The sequence below is a fragment of the Pollachius pollachius genome (genome assembly GCF_949987615.1).
Source record: "Pollachius pollachius genome assembly, chromosome: 2".
NCBI lineage: Eukaryota > Metazoa > Chordata > Actinopteri > Gadiformes > Gadidae > Pollachius > Pollachius pollachius.
The window spans coordinates 2,906,719-2,926,316 of NC_136935.1; the positions used below are offsets into that span (position 1 = coordinate 2,906,719).

The 19,598-nt window shown below is 53.0% G+C and overlaps 2 protein-coding genes across 2 annotated transcripts in view; one reads left to right on the top strand and one right to left on the bottom strand.

Annotated features, from left to right (window-relative positions):
* The first annotated feature begins 132 nt into the window (after positions 1-132).
* phf3 (PHD finger protein 3) lies at positions 133-13,611 on the top strand. The gene is made up of 16 exons (XM_079730572.1): positions 133-269; positions 1,715-1,970; positions 2,419-2,517; positions 2,610-3,939; positions 4,327-4,624; positions 5,037-5,088; positions 5,182-5,287; positions 5,779-5,935; positions 6,335-6,451; positions 6,649-6,771; positions 7,803-7,947; positions 8,655-8,820; positions 9,737-9,878; positions 10,134-10,223; positions 10,594-10,789; positions 11,223-13,611. Exons 2-16 carry the CDS (start codon positions 1,739-1,741, stop codon positions 13,064-13,066), a joined length of 5,097 nt encoding a protein of 1,698 aa, XP_079586698.1. The 5' UTR covers positions 133-269; positions 1,715-1,738; the 3' UTR covers positions 13,067-13,611.
* Positions 13,612-14,259: 648 nt separating this feature from the next.
* The window catches only part of eys (eyes shut homolog), a gene marked incomplete at both ends in the record, with an annotated part of 123,047 nt that continues 117,708 nt past the window's right edge, over positions 14,260-19,598 (bottom strand). The window contains 4 exons of the mRNA XM_079729026.1: positions 14,260-15,497; positions 15,799-15,960; positions 16,098-16,270; positions 17,554-17,716. Of these exons, the coding sequence (XP_079585152.1) occupies positions 14,260-15,497; positions 15,799-15,960; positions 16,098-16,270; positions 17,554-17,716 (1,736 nt within the window). The remainder of the gene's footprint in view (positions 15,498-15,798; positions 15,961-16,097; positions 16,271-17,553; positions 17,717-19,598) is intronic.

Here is a 19,598-nt window from a genome sequence, read left to right on the forward strand (position 1 = left end):
TATATATATATATATATATATAGAGAGAGACGCATTACACCACTCGTCCATGATGTTTGGATAGACACACCCCAGGTTACAGGCGACCCTGTAACCTTACTGTAAATACGAGCCACGTGACACGGGCTGTTGGTTGACAGGACTCGCGGGGCTTCGCAGCAGTAACAGCGGCCAGGCTGGACGTATGACTTCGAGGAAGTTACAGGCTGCCTGGGCACTTTGACCACCGCTGTAATCGACGAAAAATCCTGCTATGTTACACCACAACAGTAAGTGACATGCGGGCCACGATACCCAACAGCTTCGTGCGTTCATCTATGTTCCGCCATCGGGGGACCCCTAAATGTTGTTTAAGGGGGGGGGGCGTGATCCTAGCTAATCCCAGCTAGCTGCTAGCGAGAATCCAAACAAACTTGGTAGGCCTCTGCTAACCCGTCTCTAGCTCGCTAGAATCCTTTGGGGGACTTGGCTTTTACGTCCAAACGAGCGATGTGTCCACCCACACGGGTCACTCGATGAGCAGGGCATCTAGATCCACGGGCCCGGGGGTAACAGCGACGTTAAGGCGACGCGGTCGGGAGTAGTGGTCGCTTCCATGCTGGCGTGGGAGCTAACTGTTGTTAGCCACTCTCGGGCTAGCCCGCTGTACACAGCTCACTGTATGCTCTGTTGCCACAAGAGGGTACAGAGCATACACTCTGTTTTGATTGTGTGTTTTTTATCCCACTACGTGTACACCAGTGGTATACTTTAGTTCTATCTGTGGCCTGTAGAGGATTATCTGACCGATCGGTGGTCACTTCGTGGAAGGGTTAGCTAGCCGCAAACCACTGCGAAGACGTTGTGCCCTCTTAATTCCCTCCACGGAGTGCCCCATTCGTGAACATATATGTCTCTTCTGATTGCATGACAGGCCGATAAACTCCACAATATCGCACTACTACAGACCGCCCGTGTGACACTCTTTGCATCAACGATTGTGATGCATGAGCAACTTTATGTCAATGAGTCTCAACAGTCCACTCTCTTTAGAAGACTTTGAATAATCGACAAAGTGGGATTACGGGGAAACCAATAGCATGCCGGTAAAAAGAGGACGACCCCAGCTGCCCGTAGACGTGCAATGTCGAAGAGTGTATCGTTATCGCTATTAAATGCAATACTACGACCCTTGTTTTCTTCATTCAACAGTGCGCCCAATGGAGCGACGTGCAAACGTGTTAGCATGCTAGCGCCTTGGCTCTTTCCCACTCGTGTCACTTTAAACCATGGCAGCTCAGTCATTTACTGATGAATTCACAGCATTTGTAGCATTTCAGATTTAAAAAAGGCAGTCTCTCTTTGGTATTGTACTGCCTCCTCAGGAATATTGGATATTAAAAAGGGTTATCATTTCTAATATAATCTATACATAGAAACACGTAGCAGGTATTCGTACCAAGGTTACTGGGCAGGTGTTACCAATGCTACTGCTAACACCCGTGCGTCCATTTAACCCTTATTCATGTTTTAATTTATATAAGTTAGTCCATTGGTAGTTAGGTTTGTATCGAATATTAGGCCTATATGTGGAACATGTTTGAATGTACTAATGCAGGCTCTTATACCACTGTACTTAAACGTGATTACATCAAATATGGTAGTAGTACAGTTGTTTTGGGGACCTCCCTGTCTATAAGGGAGTGTGACACCTGTGCTCCCCCGTTTCACGCAGGCGGTCAAGAGGGGAACAGCATTCATGGATACTGTGGAGACTTTGAATCATTTGATTCCCAGTGACCAGTTGGACTCTCTGGGGACTGGACAAAATCTGGAATGTGAAGCAAGAAATGAGTTTGGAACCGGTATCCTGCTGGAAGATTCACTGACGAACATGTTGAGTGACAAAGATCCAATGTTTGGATCGGAAAGCTCTCAGTTTAATCCGTTGGAAAATGATGAGGGCAATTTTTTGATTGCTGGTGCTACAGGTATGTACGGAATGGCAATGTTTAAGAACTAAAAAGGACTACACTAATATGTAAAAAAATAATAATAATAATATATATATACATATAAAGAAATTGTGCCATTTCAGCTAAAAGCCACCATTAAACTGTACTGATACTCTGTACTGATAGATTTTGGTGTCACAGAGCCAATAAAGAATAGCCTATTCCCGTTGCATTTTTATTATTGTTCCTTATGCTTTGTATGCAGATTAACTTTATAGTACATATATAGATCAAGTTACTACCTGTTGCAACCTGAGTTTGAGAGTTTTGAATCACAGCTGCAGGAATCAATTGGGTCGAGATCTTAAACAACATGTCGACCGTTGTCGACAGCCAAATGTTGCCGGAAAAACTTGGCTTCTGTTTCAGGTTTGTAATCAAATTCACGAAAGTTCATGCATTTACTCTATATTTGCCACCTCAGGTCTCGATGGCCTCAGTGGGAAGTTGCCAAGTCCACCGGCTGCCCCAGTCCCACGTCCTGTCGGACGGCCCCGGAAGCATCCACGCGTAACACCCTCTGGTAAGTTAAAAGCGTTTAACAACGTTCCTATTACATAACCAAGCATAACATCATTGAAGTGTGCTAATGTTCAATCCTTTATTGTCCAACAGCAACGGTCGCCCCCAAGACCTCAACCAATCCGACCGCTTCACCCGTCAACTCGAAACCCCGCGGACGGCCCCGCAAAAAACCGACCAACCGGCAGCTGACTTCGTTTCTGATCGAGAAGGGCGTGCAGGGCCCCCAGCTGAAGAAGGAGCTGTGCCTTGGGGGCCGCGTCCACGTCCAGGAGCTCGACGCGGGGCTGTGGCTGAGCCCCGTGGTGGTGCTGCGGAGGCTGACCGTCACGGTGGGAGGCTTCAGGATCGAGCTGCTCCCGGGGCCCTCGTACGGCACCGTGGGCGCCGCCGCCGCCGGCCAGCCGGTGAGCCTTCAGGAGGGTTTGACCTCCGGTGGTGACGGGGCCGTCGCCGCGGACACCAAGGAAGACGACGCCACTGTGCCGAGTAACGTCACGGCTCCAAATCAGACCGCGGAGAACCGGATTGGCTCGGGGGCCGTCGAAGGAGCGCTCGGACTGGGCCCGTACGTGAACCCCAACGACGTTCAGGCCACCAACGGCGCCCCCGCGCCAAAGTCCTGCTCAGAAGAGACCAAAGTGGACATTGGGAGCGACTCCGCCAAGCAGGCGCCTTCCGCTAAGGGGAAAGATGCCGTCAAGCCGACTGAAAACCTTCCGAACAACACCACCGGCTCTACTGACAAGCTAAAGCTTTTCGCCAAAGCGATGTTTAAACCTAAACCCAGGCTGCCCACGGTTAAGAACAAGAGCTTGGTTTCCCGCAGACCAAAGAGCCAGGTTCAAGGGCCGAACGCTCCCCCGAGCTCTCCCACTAAGCCCCCCCAGAGAGACGACGTCCCGCCCACCGCCAAACCTCCCAAGAAGGGAGTGGTGTCACTGAAAAGGCCCGGAGAGATTGCCCACCCTGAGCACGCCTCCAAAGTCCTAAAGGTCCAGACCGGGAAACCCGTCAACCCCAAGCCCAAGTCCCCCGGCCCCTCCAGCGCCGCTCCGGTGAGGAAGACACCGTCGTGTGACGGCCCCGCGGACCCCCCGCACAGCGCCCCCAAAAACACCCTCAACACGCACAACCCAAAGCACGAACGCCCCCCGCCGTCGCTGGGGTCCCCGGGGCCGTCCTCCAGACCCCCGGAGGACGCGGGGCCGGAGAGGGCCAAGGGCAAGAGGCCCGACAAGCTCCTCCAGCGGCAGAAGAGCCGGACCCCCCGGACCCCGTCCACGGAGGAGCCGCCGCTGTTTGTGCCGGACAACGCGCCGGCCGCCGCCGCCAAGAAGGACGCGGCCGACGAGCCGCCGGCGGAGAGCGCCTGGGACGGAACCAACAGCTGCGGTCTGTGCAAGAAGCACCACGGCAACATGTGAGTAGAGCTGTCGGACGCCGGAGAGGACCCCCCCCCCCCTGAAAGCCGCTTTGTTCTTTGTTTTATTCCGGAAGGCCGTCGTGCGTTGTTGTTGTTGTTGTTGTTGGTACATCCTGGCCTCTGCTTTCCACTTGGCAACACACCTCTCCTGTAGAGAGACCGTGCACCACAGGGAGAGCGGGCGGGGATTGGCCGCGGTTTGGATGGGGGTTAATATAGGGCTGCGTTCGTGTAAATTGCAATGATGGAATGCGATACGATTCCAGTTTCCCTCAACACAGAGTGTGCGGTAATCCCCCGGTGTAACACTAACCTCCATTTGGCGGCGGTCCACCGATACGAGCACAGATAATCTTAAACTCCCTCCCCCCCCCCCACACCAAGGTTCATGGTGGGCTGCGGGCGCTGCGACGACTGGTTCCACGGCGACTGCGTGGGCCTGGACCTGGCCAAAGTGCAGGAGATGGAGGAGGAGGACCAGATGTACGTGTGCCTCAAGTGCTGCGCCGACGAGAGCGTGAAGGCCGAGCCCGAGGTCCAGAGCACCGACAAACGCCCGCCGCCCGAGGCGGAGTCGGCGCCGGCGCCCGAGGCCCTGGGCCACACCCCGCCCGCCAGGCCCAGGCAAGGCCCCGGCCCGACGCAGGCCCTGGCGTCCGGGGCCCTCCGACCCATGAAGAAGGTAAGCGGGCGCCGCCGGGTGTCTCCTCCGAAGAACAATATCAGGGGTCTAATCCGTGTGAGTGGGAAAGTCGTGCCGAGGTTGGCCCTTGTCGGCTCCAGCTTATACAGCCTCTGTTATTGTCATGGCAACTATTACCACTGCGCACGGGTTGGTTGTCTGTTGCCTCTTTTGTTTTTCTTGGGATTTGCGCTTTGAGCAGGGACGGGTGTTTGGTTAACCAGCGGGTGTTCGGTTAACCAAACACCCGCTGGGTAGAATGTAGACGGTTACTTGTTTCTCACCTGACATCACATGCTTCACCTGATTTTTTTTCTTTGGCTTTAAGACAAGGTCTGCTCTTTATGATGTTAGGTGTCATTTCAAAATGGATTTGTGCAAAGATAAGTCATTCTTTTTAATTCCTACACAGGAGTCTGATCGAAGACAGTCCACAGAGGTAAAAGAGTCTACGCACAAAACGGGTATGTTCATGTTTTTATGCAGAGGTTGTCAGAAGTTTCCCACTAAGGCTTTGAAAAAGCAATATATCTGACGCCCATTCTGCGTTTTTGAAGGTCACCCAAAACACAAGGGCTCCTCCTCGGCTCCGAAGAAACCCGCCTCTGTCGAAGAAATCCGAAGAAGTGTGCGAGACTCTCTGACGGAAATCCTCTTGCAACGGTGAGCCGCCACGTTTTGATAAGATGCCACTTCAGCAAGCACCTAGCTCTTGGGAGACATGTCAAATAGAAAGGGCAGGCCCGTCGCGAGAAGGCAAGCAAACCAAGCAATTGCTTGGAAGACAACGACTGGTTTTGAATAAAATGCAACGACAAAGTGATCGGCGATCGGCACAGGCGACCTAGTCCTAGGGCGGCAAATGTGTTGAGTTTTGTCTTAATTAATTCAATTATATGAAACAAGCGAAATAAAACACGTTCACCAAACAAGTTCCCAAATGGAACGGACAAGGGAGGGGACAGACGATTAATTGATAGCGCGCATTTAAACTCTCACAGTAGTACACCCCCCCCCCCCCCCCCCCCCCCCCCCCCCCCCCCCTGCGCTGGGAGGTCTTACTTGGGGTCCCCAAATTCCCGGCTCGGAAGTCTTGCTTGGGGCCCCCAAATTCCTTGAAACGGCCGTGAAAGAAGTCCTGTGTTTCTCCTCAGGCTCAAGGAGTCGGACCTGAAGATGGCGGCGGAGCGGGCCTCCGAGGTGGCCCGGAAGACGGAGAGGGAGCTCTTTCATTTGTACAAAGACACCCACAGCAAGTACAAGAGCAAGTACAGGAGCCTGATGTTCAACCTCAGAGACTCCAAGAACAACGTGAGTTAAGGGTTTTAATGGCTGCAGTTCGAACCTGTGGGCGTCCCTGAGCAAGATGCCTTGCTCAAGGACGCCCATTTGCTTATCGAGGATGTGAATGCGAAACTATGAGAACGAATGATGTAATCTCCTCTGCTAAAGCTGCAAGCCAAGCAATGCGACCGCGCCAGTCCATGCACTTTTCCATTGAGTGAATAGAAAGGCGCTGTTGCCTTGCACGGCTGACACCGCCGTGTGTGTATGAATGGGTGACTGCGAGGCAATAACGGTAGTGGGGCATTTGAGTGGCCTCAGATCTGAAAGCGCGGTCCATTTACCCTTTTTAGAAATGGATCAATCATACGGTGATGTGTGCATCCCTGCTAACACATCCCCACTTCTGTACCATTGTGTTTGCAGGTGCTGTTTCGGAGGGTTTTGAAAGGGGACATCTCTCCTGCTAATCTGAGTCGCATGAGTCCTGAAGAGCTGGCCTCTAAAGAGCTGGCCGCTTGGCGGCAGAGAGAGAACCGCCACGTGAGTAAACAACGTTTCACCGTTCAAAGGAAGAGCATTTAGGAGGAAATCATGGATGGAAAACGACAGCGCACTTGGTCGGGACTCAGCCTCGACTTAAACCGTCTCAATTTGACAGAAGCCGCAGATGCCGTGTACGTTTGTGGTGTCGAGGGGTGCACGGATTGTGTTGTGACGGCTCAGGTCTTTCCCCCCAGGCCATCGAGATGATTGAGAAGGATCAGCGCGAGGCGGAGAGGCGGCCAATCACCAAGATCACCCACAAGGGAGAGATCGAGATCGAGAGCGAGGAGCCGGCGAAGACAGCCGAGGTGCCCGAGGTATGTCTCATTCAACTTGTTTTCCCCACGATAAAGGTTGCATCAGCGATTCTAGTCCGACACATAAATGATCACAATCATCTGGCCTGCCTCATAAGCAGGCCGTCAATAAAACGCGTCTCTGTAGACAGCCTACGCTCCGAGGCCGCACACAAAAAACAAATGGTACTGCAAACCACTCGAAACCAAAATAGTATTCCAACCAATCAACGACAAGGCGTGGGTGTTGTGGGGTTTTGCGCAGCGGTCGTGATGTTTTTTACTGGATGCACGAAACACGGAAGGGAGGGGCGAGCTGGCTCTGTTTGTTTGGGATCTCGCTTCAAATACCAACAGAAGTGACGCTCCTAACATCGCTGACACAACCTTTAAGGTGCAGGTGGTCGTTCAGAGTGTATCCCAAAAAAGACAAAGACGACAATGCAGCACAAGTAGCATACTTAAGTTACATAAATATAGTTGAATATTTATATGATAGCACACACATGAGGTAGATGAAACATATATATTTTTTGTGTCTCATGGACTTAGCTTGTTGCTGTGCTATCGTTGCTACCCTATTCTCGTCACCCTATCTTGTTATTAATAATAATAATAATAATTGATCAGTTTTTATTAGGGGTGGGAATCTCTTGGCACCTCACGATTCGATTCCGACGTCAACGATTCGATTCTAAAACGATTATTGATGCATCTGGAAGCAGATTTTTCTTTATGGCCATTTCCATGCAGGATTTTCAAAAATATATATCTATACATCTGAATTTGCTACTCAGAGTTTGCTAATCACTTCCTACTTTTGGGATGATCATTAAAGAAATCAACAGATTAATTACCGTATCTTAATATTTTAATAGAGAAAAAAAGGTATATATTTTTTTATTTCCGATTACTAACTCATCTGAATCGAGACGGAATCGTTCTACACAGAATCGCGATGCACCGAAGAAGCGATTATCTTCCCCACCCCTACTTGTTATGGTGTGGTTGCTTTGCCATTGGCTGCTCTGATTGGCCCGTGGTTCCCCCAGAGTCCCTCCCCCACCAAGGCGCTGGATCTGGCAGCTGACCTCCTCCCCCTGGAGCTGAAGGCGGAGAGCAGCGCCAAGGTGGATAAAGACACCACCGGGCAGCACAAGTCTCACCTGTTCGACCTCCACTGCAAGATCTGCACAGGTGAGCCACGCGTCGGCCCTGCCCGAAGCTCTTTCAACTGCGGGTCCTAAAAGCGTCTCCCTTGTTGCGATGGATTCAGACTCTATTCCACACAGCTCTTTTCGTTATTGCGTCGGGTCGTTTTTAAAGGTGACATATTACCCCACCGGGTGTGATCGTGATTAGCAGCCATTTTGAAAATAGGCCTCTTCTGACATCCCGAGTGGGCCAAGTGGTCCACCTAGATGTGTGCTGGATAGATGAGCAACGTTTGCTACAGTCCACTGGGTAGACTGGTCAGCTGACCTATCACACATCTAGGTGGACCACTTCGCCCACTTGTGACGTCAGAAGAAGCAGATTTTGAAAACGGCTTGTAACGGCTAATCACACTCACACCTGGTGGAATGATATGTCCCCTTTAAGGTCAGAGGACCGGCAGTCTCATGCGGGGACACGATTACAGCCCTTGCCCACTGCATCCGTCCGTTGACGGATCTCAGTGACTTTGCATGGGGCGATCCCGAAATGCATTGTGGGTCCGTCTGTTCCGTCGGCGCCGTCTCTTGCGGTCAGAAGTTGAGAAAATGTTAACTTTTCAGGCTGCAATGGATCCGTCAGCCGATCAAATTGTGGCTCCGTCGGCAAATAGCACTCATTCTTTTTTCCGCTCATTTTCTCCTTTATTTAAATCACGTGACATCATTCATCCCTCCCCGACCAATCAGGTCGCATGGTTCCGCCCGTGGAAGAGGCCCCCACCAAGGTGGTGAAGGTGTCCACGAGGGTGGCCAGGAGGCCGTCTGCCGCCATGGAGGGGGTCGCCACGACGACGAAGGAGGATGACCTGGAGGCGAGCCTCAGCAACACGGTGTCCAGCGGCTACGAAGCACGGTGTGTGTGTGTGTGTGTGTGTGTGTGTGTGTGTGTGTGTGTGTGTGGGGGGCGGGGTTCATTCAGTAGGGAAGGGCAGCAGTGGCTCCCAAGGCCAAGTGTGCCATGGGCTTTTCTCGTGTTTCATACATCTCTCATTTCTCACCAGGGTTAGTGAGAGTGGGAAAAAAAGTAAAGTCAAGGTCCAGTAATGCAAGCCCCTGCTCCATTTCAATGCATATTTTCAAAAAGTGCAAATGCGTGTCTGGTTTTGATGAGCTGCGGTGTGTGACATATCCGAGTACGTGTGTGACATCTTTCCTAATCATTCCCCACAACCTAAAGTTGGTGTGACTTGAATTTCTGATATGGATGGTGGTGAGCCTTTACCCCAGGCTAGTTGAGAATCCCTTGGATGGCGTGGCTCCGGCCGCAGTGGTTCTGTGTTCAGTCCCCACGGTCTCCAGCCTCGCTTAAGCGAGTCTGGCCTGAGCAGGAGGCCTGTGTTCCCTGCCCAACCCCTTTGCTCACGGCTCCAGGCTTCCACCAATTCGGTGGCATTTGCTTCTTCGAAAAAGCAAATTTTCTTTCTTCGAAAAAAAATTGGTTGACCAGCTGCTAACTGACGTTTGCTGGTCATAATTCTATCATTTTTGATTATTACATTGTGATACTACACTTTCAATGCACCTTTTATTATCGAAAGAAATACACATTTACATACTTCATGTGAAATACCCCCTCCAAAAAGCTAACCCAGTTTTGTGCGAGCAACTCGTATGCCACTTTTACTCCAGCCACCTCACTATCATGATACTCTGGAAGCCCCTTACCTCGTATCGCCTCGGGGCTGTATCTTCTCGCCGTCAGCTGCTTTGGTTAAAGCTCTACTAAACAGTGTATGCGTCTGGTTTTATTTCCTCGGGTCAAACTACAGCTACGCGTCGGCTAAAGACGAGGGCGTCTCCTTCCTGTCCACGCTCCAGTGCATGTGGAGGGGCTTCGTCAACATGGCCGCCGTGGCCAAGCTGGTCACCAGAGCCTTTCCGGTCTCCGGCGTCCTCGACCACCTGACTGAGGTAACGAGGGCCGGGGCCAGAGGACAGGAACGGGGCCGTTGGGTTCAGAGGCTGCTGTCGGTCCGTGCCTCAACATGCCCGCAGAGAGTCTAGTGGGAGGGGATCTTAATACACACCTGGGTACTCTCTGCCCACCTATCTCATCCGGAGGCTGACCGGTGGATTCAGTCCACAGTGCCTCATGTCGTTTACATGCGCTCTGTTGCTTTCTCTCGCTGCTTTGTTGTTGTTGATGTTGTCGCTGCTCCACCACAGGATCTGCCCGACAGCGTTCAGGTGGGCGGCAGGATAAACCCTCAGCTGGTGTGGGACTACTTTGACAAGATCCGAGCGACTGGGACCAAAGTGAGTGGCTGCGTAGGCGTGAGGCTGTTCTTCTGGGGGAGAATCGACGCGGTGGTCGCATTCGTGCTCCTTGTGGTTACAGGGGAGTAAATCGAGCTCTGAGCCTAAACGCGGCACAGAATGGAGGCCGGACTGAGGAGACCGAAGTGTTTGGTCCATTTGTAAGCCTCTATCTGTCCATCGGTTGTAGCGTTGCTGAAACAACGACTTGCATTAATTGATTATTATACGGTTGTATAAAATGGGCACCAGGGTTGATGGTATGATTCATGTGGTGGTGATGTGGAGTAAAAATAAAAAACTTTGCAGGGCAGAAACGTAGTTCTGGCTGTGGCTAAACCACCTCCACCTTTTGTCTGACCCCTCCCAGGAGGTGTGCCTCATCCGCTTCTCCCCGGAGACGGAGGAGGACGAGATCTCCTACACCCTCCTGTTCGCTTACTTCAGCAGCCGCAAGCGCTTTGGCGTGGTCTCCAACAACCTCAAGCAGGTCAGGGACATGTACATCATCCCCCTGGGGGCGGCAGAGAAGGTCCCGCACCAGCTGGTGCCCTTCGACGGTCCAGGTAACCACCCCCACCCCCCGAGGCCCAAAGCAGGCAAACACACATAAAAAAACAAAACAAATCTTGCTGTTTCAATAGAGCTGGGCGATTAATCGATTTTTAATCGTAATTCGAATTTATGGTCAATAATCAATTTTTTTTAAAAGAAAATCGATTATTGAAAAAAAAAAAATATATATACATATATATTTATTTATTTTTATTTTTGAAGATTAAAATGTCAACATGGCAGCATACGCTGAAATGTTTAGAGTTTGGCTAAACTCTGTGGCCACCAGTTTTAAAGATTAAAAATGTTAATCTTAATAAATATATTTTTGTCATTTATAGAAAAAAAAAGATTAAAATTGGGTAGTCGGGTTTGGTGTGAAACATTGCGAGCCTTTATCTCTAAAAGGTCCCGGACCTAACTCCCCACCCCCCCCTCTCTCAGGCCTGGAGACCAACCGGCCCAACCTCCTCCTGGGGCTGATCATCCGCCAGCGCGCCCGGCGCGACTTCCTCCCCGTGGACGCCAACGAGGCGGCCGCCATCATCCCCGAGACCCTGCCCCCGCCGGCGCCCGGCGCGAGCACCCGGCTCCCGGCGGAGGAAGAGGAGGAGGAGGAGGAGGAGGAGGTGGCCGCCAAAAAGTACCTCTCCTCCCTGATCCCCACCAAGAAGCCCCGGGAGGCGGAGAAGCCGGCCGGCGCTCCGAAGGCGGCGGAGGAGAAGGCGGAGGAGCCGGAGGCGGAGCCTGTGGGGGACGAGGCGTCGCTGGAGGAGGGCGAGCCCGGCTCCGAGTCCTACAAGCCGCTGCGCTTCCTGCCGGGCGTTCTGCTGGGCTGGGGCGGGGAGCTGCCGCCCCTGCCGGACTTCGGCGCCAAACCCCCCCCCGCGCTGGAGGACCCTGGGACCGCCAAGCCGGCCGCCAAGAGTCCCACCACCCGCTTCGTCATCAGGAAGAGGGAGCCCAAGGCGGTGGCGGCGGCGGCGCCCGGCGAGGCGGACACGAACAGCCGACCGGCGGCGGCTCGGCGCGTTCTGCACGGGACGGGCGTCGCCGCGTGGTCGGGGCCCGGGGTCTCGCTCCGGGAGAAGCCCCCCGGGGTCTCCACCGAAGCCTACCTCGCCAGTCTGTCCTCCCCGCCCCCCGACAGGAAGGACGTCCCCGCCGCCTCCGACCCCAGGAGGGAAAGCGCAGAGGGAACTCTATCGCCGCCGGCCAAACCCGCGACGGAGAGCCCCAAGGCGCCGCTGAGCGGCATCCTGAAGAAGTCCTCCGTGTACACGGCGGGGGATGACGGGCTGCACCCGACGCCCACCGCCACCCCGACGCCGCTGCCCGCTCCCACGCTGAGCAGCAGTCAGAACCAGGCCGACAGTGGTCAGAACCAGGCCGACAGTGGTCAGAACCAGGCCGACAGTGGTCAGAACCAGGCCGACAGTGGTCAGAACCAGGCCGACAGTGGTCAGAACCAGGCCAGCAGTCAGAACCAGGCCAGCAGTGGTCAGAACCAGGCCAGCAGTCAGAACCAGGCCAGCAGTGGTCAGAACCAGGCCAGCAGTCAGAACCAGGCCAGCAGTCAGAACCAGGCCAGCAGTCAGAACCAGGCCGACAGTCAGAACCAGGCCGGCGCAGGTTCCCAGCCCGCGGTCTCTCCCCTCCCCCAGGCGGGGGCCCCGTCCTGGGTGGAGGCGGGGGGCTTCAGCGGCAGCAGCTCTCCCGGCGAGAAGACGAAGGATCCCCGCGTGCCTCAGGTCGCCCCCACGGCGCGCCCCGCCGGGCCGCAGGGGCCGGGCCCCGACGTCGCCCCCGGCGCTCCTCTTCGGGGGCCCGACGGCCGCGGCGAGGAGGACCAGACCTCCCCGCAGCACAACCACTCGGACCCGCTCCTCCTCAGCACCCCCGTCTCCCACGCGCCCCCCCCGCTGCCGCAGGACGCCCCCGCCCAGCCGGCCGGCCGGCCGGCCGCCTCCACCGCCACCGGCGTCAAGGACCACAAGCGGCCCGAGGACCGCTACAGCGACCCCTGGGAGAGGCCCCGGCACGCCGACGACCGCGACCACCGGGACCACCGCGACCACCGGGACCACCGCGGTCACAGCGGCGACAAGAAGGGCCGGCACCAGGACAGGCACCGCGAGCGCAGCCGGCACCGCGGGCACTCGGAGGAGCGGCGGAAAGAGCGTCACCGCGGCGACGAGCACGGGGGACGCTACAAGGAGCGCCACAGACACAGGCGGGACTCGGACCACGAGAACGGACGCCGCGGCTCCCGGGACAGCCACTCATGAGTCCGGGGCTTTTATTTCCGTTTTTTTTTGTTCTATATACACACACCAGTGTTTTTTGTTTTATAAACGTTCCCCGTTTTAACCGTTCTTTCCGGTACGAGGACAACATAAGACCGCCGAGGGTCAGTGGATTCTACCGACGCGTTCAAAGTGCGTTTCTCTACACATTCATATTTTTAAAAAAAAGTACCTTTCTTTTAAAATGTGTTTGTATGTTGGCTGTTGACGTCTACACTAACCACACAGACGGTAAAGGGTTTTTCTTTTCCAGCCCCTCTTATTCATGTGTTCAAAGGAGTGTAAACCCACAGCACAATTGCAGAATATGATTTGGCTTGTTTTTCAGCAGACGCTTAAAAATATTTGGCATGAATGTAACAACTAAAAAAAGGGCGGAAAAATGTCAACCGCAGTTGTATTTTTTTTTTTCCAATTTCAATTTTAAAAAGTTGCTTAAATATTTTATAAACATTTCTAAGGAGAAAGTTGTACATTTTGGCTTGTCGTGTACATTACAAATGCAGTGTGCTTTTGCACCGTTTATGTACAGTTCATAATAAAGCTAATCTTTCTTTTGTATGATCATATTTACCTTTTGTTTTTATTGATAACACAACAATGACATATAAAGGCTATTTAAATTAAATAAATAAACCCTACGGACTACCATGCAAAGTGGTGCACACACACACACGTCCTCAGATAATGGTGTGTTCCAGATGCCTGGGACACCAGCCCTCCCGAGTTGCAAGTGGGAAAATCTCCCAGCTTTCTTGCGGCATTTCACGGAGGCACGCCCCCTCGGAATTCTGAGAGAGTACACCGAGGTCAGTGATGACGCTCTCAACAAAAATGGCTGCGCCCACAAAGAGATTTATTTTCTTTGTATTTGTACCAAGTTGGTCATTTTAATGTTGATTTTAAATGCTCTTACACACTTGATTACATTGGTACTTTATTCCGGTCACCAATTGATGCATTGTACGGTCTTGCTGTGCGTGCAACACAACGTGAAGTTGTGCTGTGTTTGATGCTAATGTAGCTAACAATAAACAACGACTAGCCAATTTCATGACACAATCACAAAGACGAACGGGAACGCTATAAGTGCTCCGAGACCGTAAATGACGTCACCAGTGCAACTCGGAAGGCTGGCGAACGAGACAACTGGATCACACCATGACCACCGGGGCTTACTGATCACCTTCCTGCACATTGAAACCTTCGCCGTCCTGGACCAACGCCAGCGGCTCCGAGTCCTCGTACAGGTAAACATTCCTCAGGTCTCCCACAAACCCCCGGGAGAACAGCCCGGAAGTCACGGCCGCCACGCTCCGGTGCGGCTCGAAGCCTCCGAAGTAAAAGCGCCCCCCGTGGTTCAAGGCCAGGTAGCGCTGGAAGGGGTCCACGTCCTCCGACGCCACCGCCGCCCCGTCCAGGTGCACCCGCAGCTCCGTGCCGTCCAGGGTGACGGCCAGCCGGCGCCACGCCCCGCAGCACGCCGCCGTGGCGTTGCCCGCGGCGACGGGGTCCGACAGCCTCTCCCCGAGGTTCACGGCCACCTTGAGGCGTCCGCCCTCCAGCCCGACGGCCAGGAAGTCGTCGCCGCCGCCGCCGCCGCCCTCGTCCCCCGCCTCGCCCGCCCACAGCAGCACGCCGTCGGGGTCACCCGCCGCGAACTCCAGGGACACCCGCGTGCGACGGGCGTCCCGGGCCGGGGACCGCGGGTCCGAGTAGCGCAGGAACGAGTCCCCCGAGAACCTCAGCGTGGCGTTGGCCGCGAGGCGCCGGTCGCAGCGTGGGCCCTGCCACCCCAGGGGGCAGAGGCAGACGTAGGGGGAGGGGCCGGCGTGAGAGGAGGAGGCGCACACCGAGCCCCGTCGGCACAGGTGGTCCTCGCACGCCACGGGCCGCTCGCACAAGGCGCCCGTCCACGCGGGGGGGCACGCGCACGTGAAGGACCCCCCCGCCGTGGCCCGGCAGCTCCCGCCGTTGCGGCACACCCTGTAGCCGCACGCCGTGCCGTCCCAGTCGCCCACGTTGACGCCGTCCAGCGCGCCCGTCTCCGTCAGCGGCAGCTCCCGGTCGTTGATCACCAGCTGCCGCACGCCGCCCGTGAAGCCCGTGACGCCCCCGTCGCGGGCGGCGTCGCGGGCCACCCGGCTCGGCGCGGACACGCCCCCGACGAAGACGTCCGTGGCCACGTCCAGGGTGGTCATGGTGCCCGGGGGGGCGTCGCCGTCCCGAGGCCGCGCCTCCTTCCCGTCCAGGCTCAGGAAGCCGCGGCGCCCGACCCGCCCCGCACGCACGGCGTGCCAGGTGCGCCCGCCGAGGTCCACCGGCCGCGCGGCCGTCAGCACGCGGGTGGCGTCCCCCAGGTTGTAGCGCAGCTCGACCAGCCCCGCGGCCAAGGACACGCACAGGAAGTCCCCTGTGGACGGGGCGCGCCGAGAAGAGAGAAACGACAACAACCCAGGTCGGTGCACTGATGACAAATTAGGGTCATGGTAACAACGGTTGTCATGGTGAGTGAAGCTGACATGGCTGCTTATCTTGGTAAACGTACCGCATGCATATCACTGGCCTGCGACACATTTATATGCTTAACTGTGGTTGGGATGATTCATAATCCCAATTAATTAATTAATTAATTAATTAATTAATTAATTAATTGATACACAGCGGATCCAAACGAGGGAGAAAAAAATGAATGCGTGTGATATTTTCCCTACCGGCTTTGGAACTGAGACGCTGCGCCACGTAGACGAGCACGCCCTCTGGTGACAGTGTTTGGAATTGCAGCTCTATGACGGTCCTGTGTCGGAGGTTCATCGGGGCGAACGACATCCACGACGACTGGTTGCCGCTGAAGAATGGGTCGCTGATTGCGATCGCTAGGGGAAGAGATAAAAAAAGGCAATCAGTAGAACCCATCAAACACACAAAAATAACACGCATTCGTTTTTTTTTTTGGTGCTTAATAAAGTAGCGGGGGAAAGAGTCTCAGTTTGTTGAGGCAAAACAAGACGACCTTCGGTGCAGTACAGCCCGGCCGCCCCCAGGGGGCAGTGGCACGTGTATCCGCTCGGGAGCGGGATGCATGTGGAGCCGCGGGCACACCGGGGCGGGGGTCTGTGCTCCACATCACACACAGAGCGCCTCTCCGAGCAGAGGGCTCCTTTCCATCCCACCGCACACTGGCAACTGTGGAGCAGACAGACACACACACACACACACACACACACACACACTGTGGCTAAGAGCCAGGAAAAGCCTTTCTGGTAGCCTCTGCTGAGGTCATGTTGGTAATGATGAGCAACATGTGGGGGATGGCATTCTGGGAGTATTTTAACCAGGAAACCGTTGCCTTAAAACCAAACTCCGGAACCCAGAAAAGTGAACCCTACCACCCAACCCGTATGAGCACCTAACCCCAACCCCAACACTAGAACCTCAAACCAAACCCCACCATTAGCAACCCTAACCCCAACCCCAACACTAGAACCTCAAACCAAACCCCACCAATAAGAACCGGGACCCTAACTCCAACCCCAACACTAGAACCCCAAACCAAACCCCACCAATAAGAACCGGGACCCTAACTCCAACCCCAACACTAGAACCTCAAACCAAACCCCACCAATAAGAACCGGGACCCTAACTCCAACCCCAACACTAGAACCTCAAACCAAACCCCACCATTAGCAACCCTAACCCCAACCCCAACACTAGAACCTCAAACCAAACCCCACCAATAAGAACCGGGACCCTAACTCCAACCCCAACACTAGAACCTCAAACCAAACCCCACCATTAGCAACCCTAACCCCAAACCCAACACTAGAACCTCAAACCAAACCCCACCAATAAGAACCGGGACCCTAACTCCAACCCCAACACTAGAACCTCAAACCAAACCCCACCATTAGCAACCCTAACCCCAACACTAGAACCTCAAACCAAACCCCACCAATAAGAACCCTAATGCTACTCCCAAACTAGAACCTCCAACCAAACCCTCTCAATAACAACCCTAACCCCAACCCCAACGCTAGAACCGAATCTGAATCACACAAATAAGCAACGAGCATCATGTAACATAAAGCCAGCTGCTAGGTGTTACAGTAATGTCTGATATAAAAGTGTTTACTGTGAATTCATATAGAATGACTATATATATATATATATATATATTCATATAAATGTGAAAATGAGCTTGGTAATGTGGAAGAGAAATTGAGCATTAGCATTGTGGAAAAATATTATGCATAAAAAAAATGTTGTTTCCATAATCGCTAAGCATGCCTACACGTTCTGCCAGCTCCACGTGATAACGAGTCGGTGTGAAGACTGAACGGGGGGGGCACAGCATCCTCCAACAACAACAACAACAACAACAACAACAACAACAACACAGCGAGACACCCGTGCGTCTCGCGCGGCGACCACAGGGCTTGCTGTCCCGGGACCAGGGTGGGGATACGTACTACACCGAGGACCCCGAGTCCACGCAGGAACCCCCGTGGTCGCAGCGGACCAGCTGGCAGGGGGAGGCGCTGCACTGGCCAACGCTGCGGCCGAAGGCGGGCCGCCCCGGGGTCCGGAACTTCCGGTCCCTCTTGGTGCGGAACTGCACGTCAAACAAGCATCCTTTGAAACGAAAGGGGGGGGGGAGGAGAGAAAACGAGACAGGGTGTTTGGTCGGAGGTTCTGCTCGATACGGCATGACCACATGAATCAACGTGGGGTTTTTTTCTCTCTCCGGAGATCCGAAATACAAACAGAAAGCTGCACACATTGAAGCATCAGGGATCCTTTTGTATAATTTAAGCGTAATAACGGGTCGTGGTAATGAGAAAGCTAAGCCCAACAATACAGTGTTCCAAGAGTGTCTTTATGTAAATCTGCTCTTGGGGCAGAATCGTTTTTTGTTGTTAAGTCCGCCCAGTTATCATCCAATAACCATCTGTATTAGAAGCTGCTCCTTCCGTTAATGTGATCGAGCCAAAAACTAAAAAACAAATTGCTTTAAAGATTGAATGGGTTCTTAGTTTGTCCCATTTTAAAGCCACCTGCCCCGCCTCCACAAACGAAGAGTCGAAGGGATTGCTCAGTGCTATTTGCTTTCTTCCTTCATAATTCAATCTCCCAGGCAAAACATTTGCTTTGGCTCGCACCTGCGGAGAACAGAGGGGCTTTCTATCAGCGCCGGGGTCCGAGAGCTCGCCGTTCAGCCGCGTGCACATGTACGCACCCGTCTCTGCGCCGCATTAGTCATTGGCATAAACAGGACGCAGGGGGAAATGTCATGCTCACTCATGAATATTCATGGTGTGATGTCGTCTCTCCCTCTCCGTCCCTCTCTCTCTCTCCCCCTCTCTCTCTCCATCCCTCTCTCTCTCTCCCCGTCCCTCTCTCTCTCTCTGCCTCTCTCTGCACTTGGCACAATCAAGATGATGGCTTTGCACAACTGCAAATATGGTAGACTGTTGATGAGCATGGCAGGCAAGACATATATAGCAAGGAATGGGAGAAACTAGAAATAGTTATTACTATTATTAAATATAGTTATTACCAATATACTTGTAGTTATTACAATAACTAACTGCAGTTATTACTATTACTAACTGTAGTTGTTAACCATATACTTATAGTTATTACTATTACTAACTATAGTTTTACCAACATAATTATAGTTATTACCTTTACTAACTATAGTTATTAACTATATACTTGTAGTTATAACTATTACTAACTATAGTTATTACTGTTACTAACTATATATTTGTAGTTATTACTAGTACTAACTATAATTATTACCTATATAATTATATTTATTACTATTATTAACTATAGTACAATACAGTACAGGTTCAGCGATTTCACCGAAGGCTTATTGTGTAAACATAAGGTGACGTAGGGAATCAAACCTGACCTTTCTGCTGGGAGTCGAACGCAATCGCCACTACACTGGACTCTCCTCTGGCAACGTCTGCTTAATAACTAATGAGTAAATGAGCAAACGTAGTCTGGCACACCTACACTGGTCGCCGTCGGGCTTGAACCCGTGACCTGTGAGACATGAGAGCTTACATAACGAGAAGCTTGGCTCGACTGCCGCCACGTCTATCGTGTCTTCACTTGAAGGTTATGTGTAGGGGCTTCTGAGTGGTGCAGTGTCTTACATTTGAAGTGCACTTGGATGTTAAGTAAGATTGGTTAGGTCAAATTATAATTAAATTGAAGTTCAATATGAGACCTTTTGATTAAAAAGCCTTTTTTCCTCAAACTTGATATTCTCGACACAGTCAGTCCCTTATGCTGGAGGGCCAACTGCCATATTTGCAAGTTGGAAGACAATTGACGATGTTATTTAATTAAAGTGTTTTGAAATCCATTTTTTTCTTTTGAGTTTAAAGTTTAGAACATGAAGTGATTGTTTTCCGATGTTTTTGAATGAGTTGAAGGCAATAATAAGCTACATTAAACTCAGTGGGTTCCGTGCGCTTTAACTGTGGTACGATATGTCTAA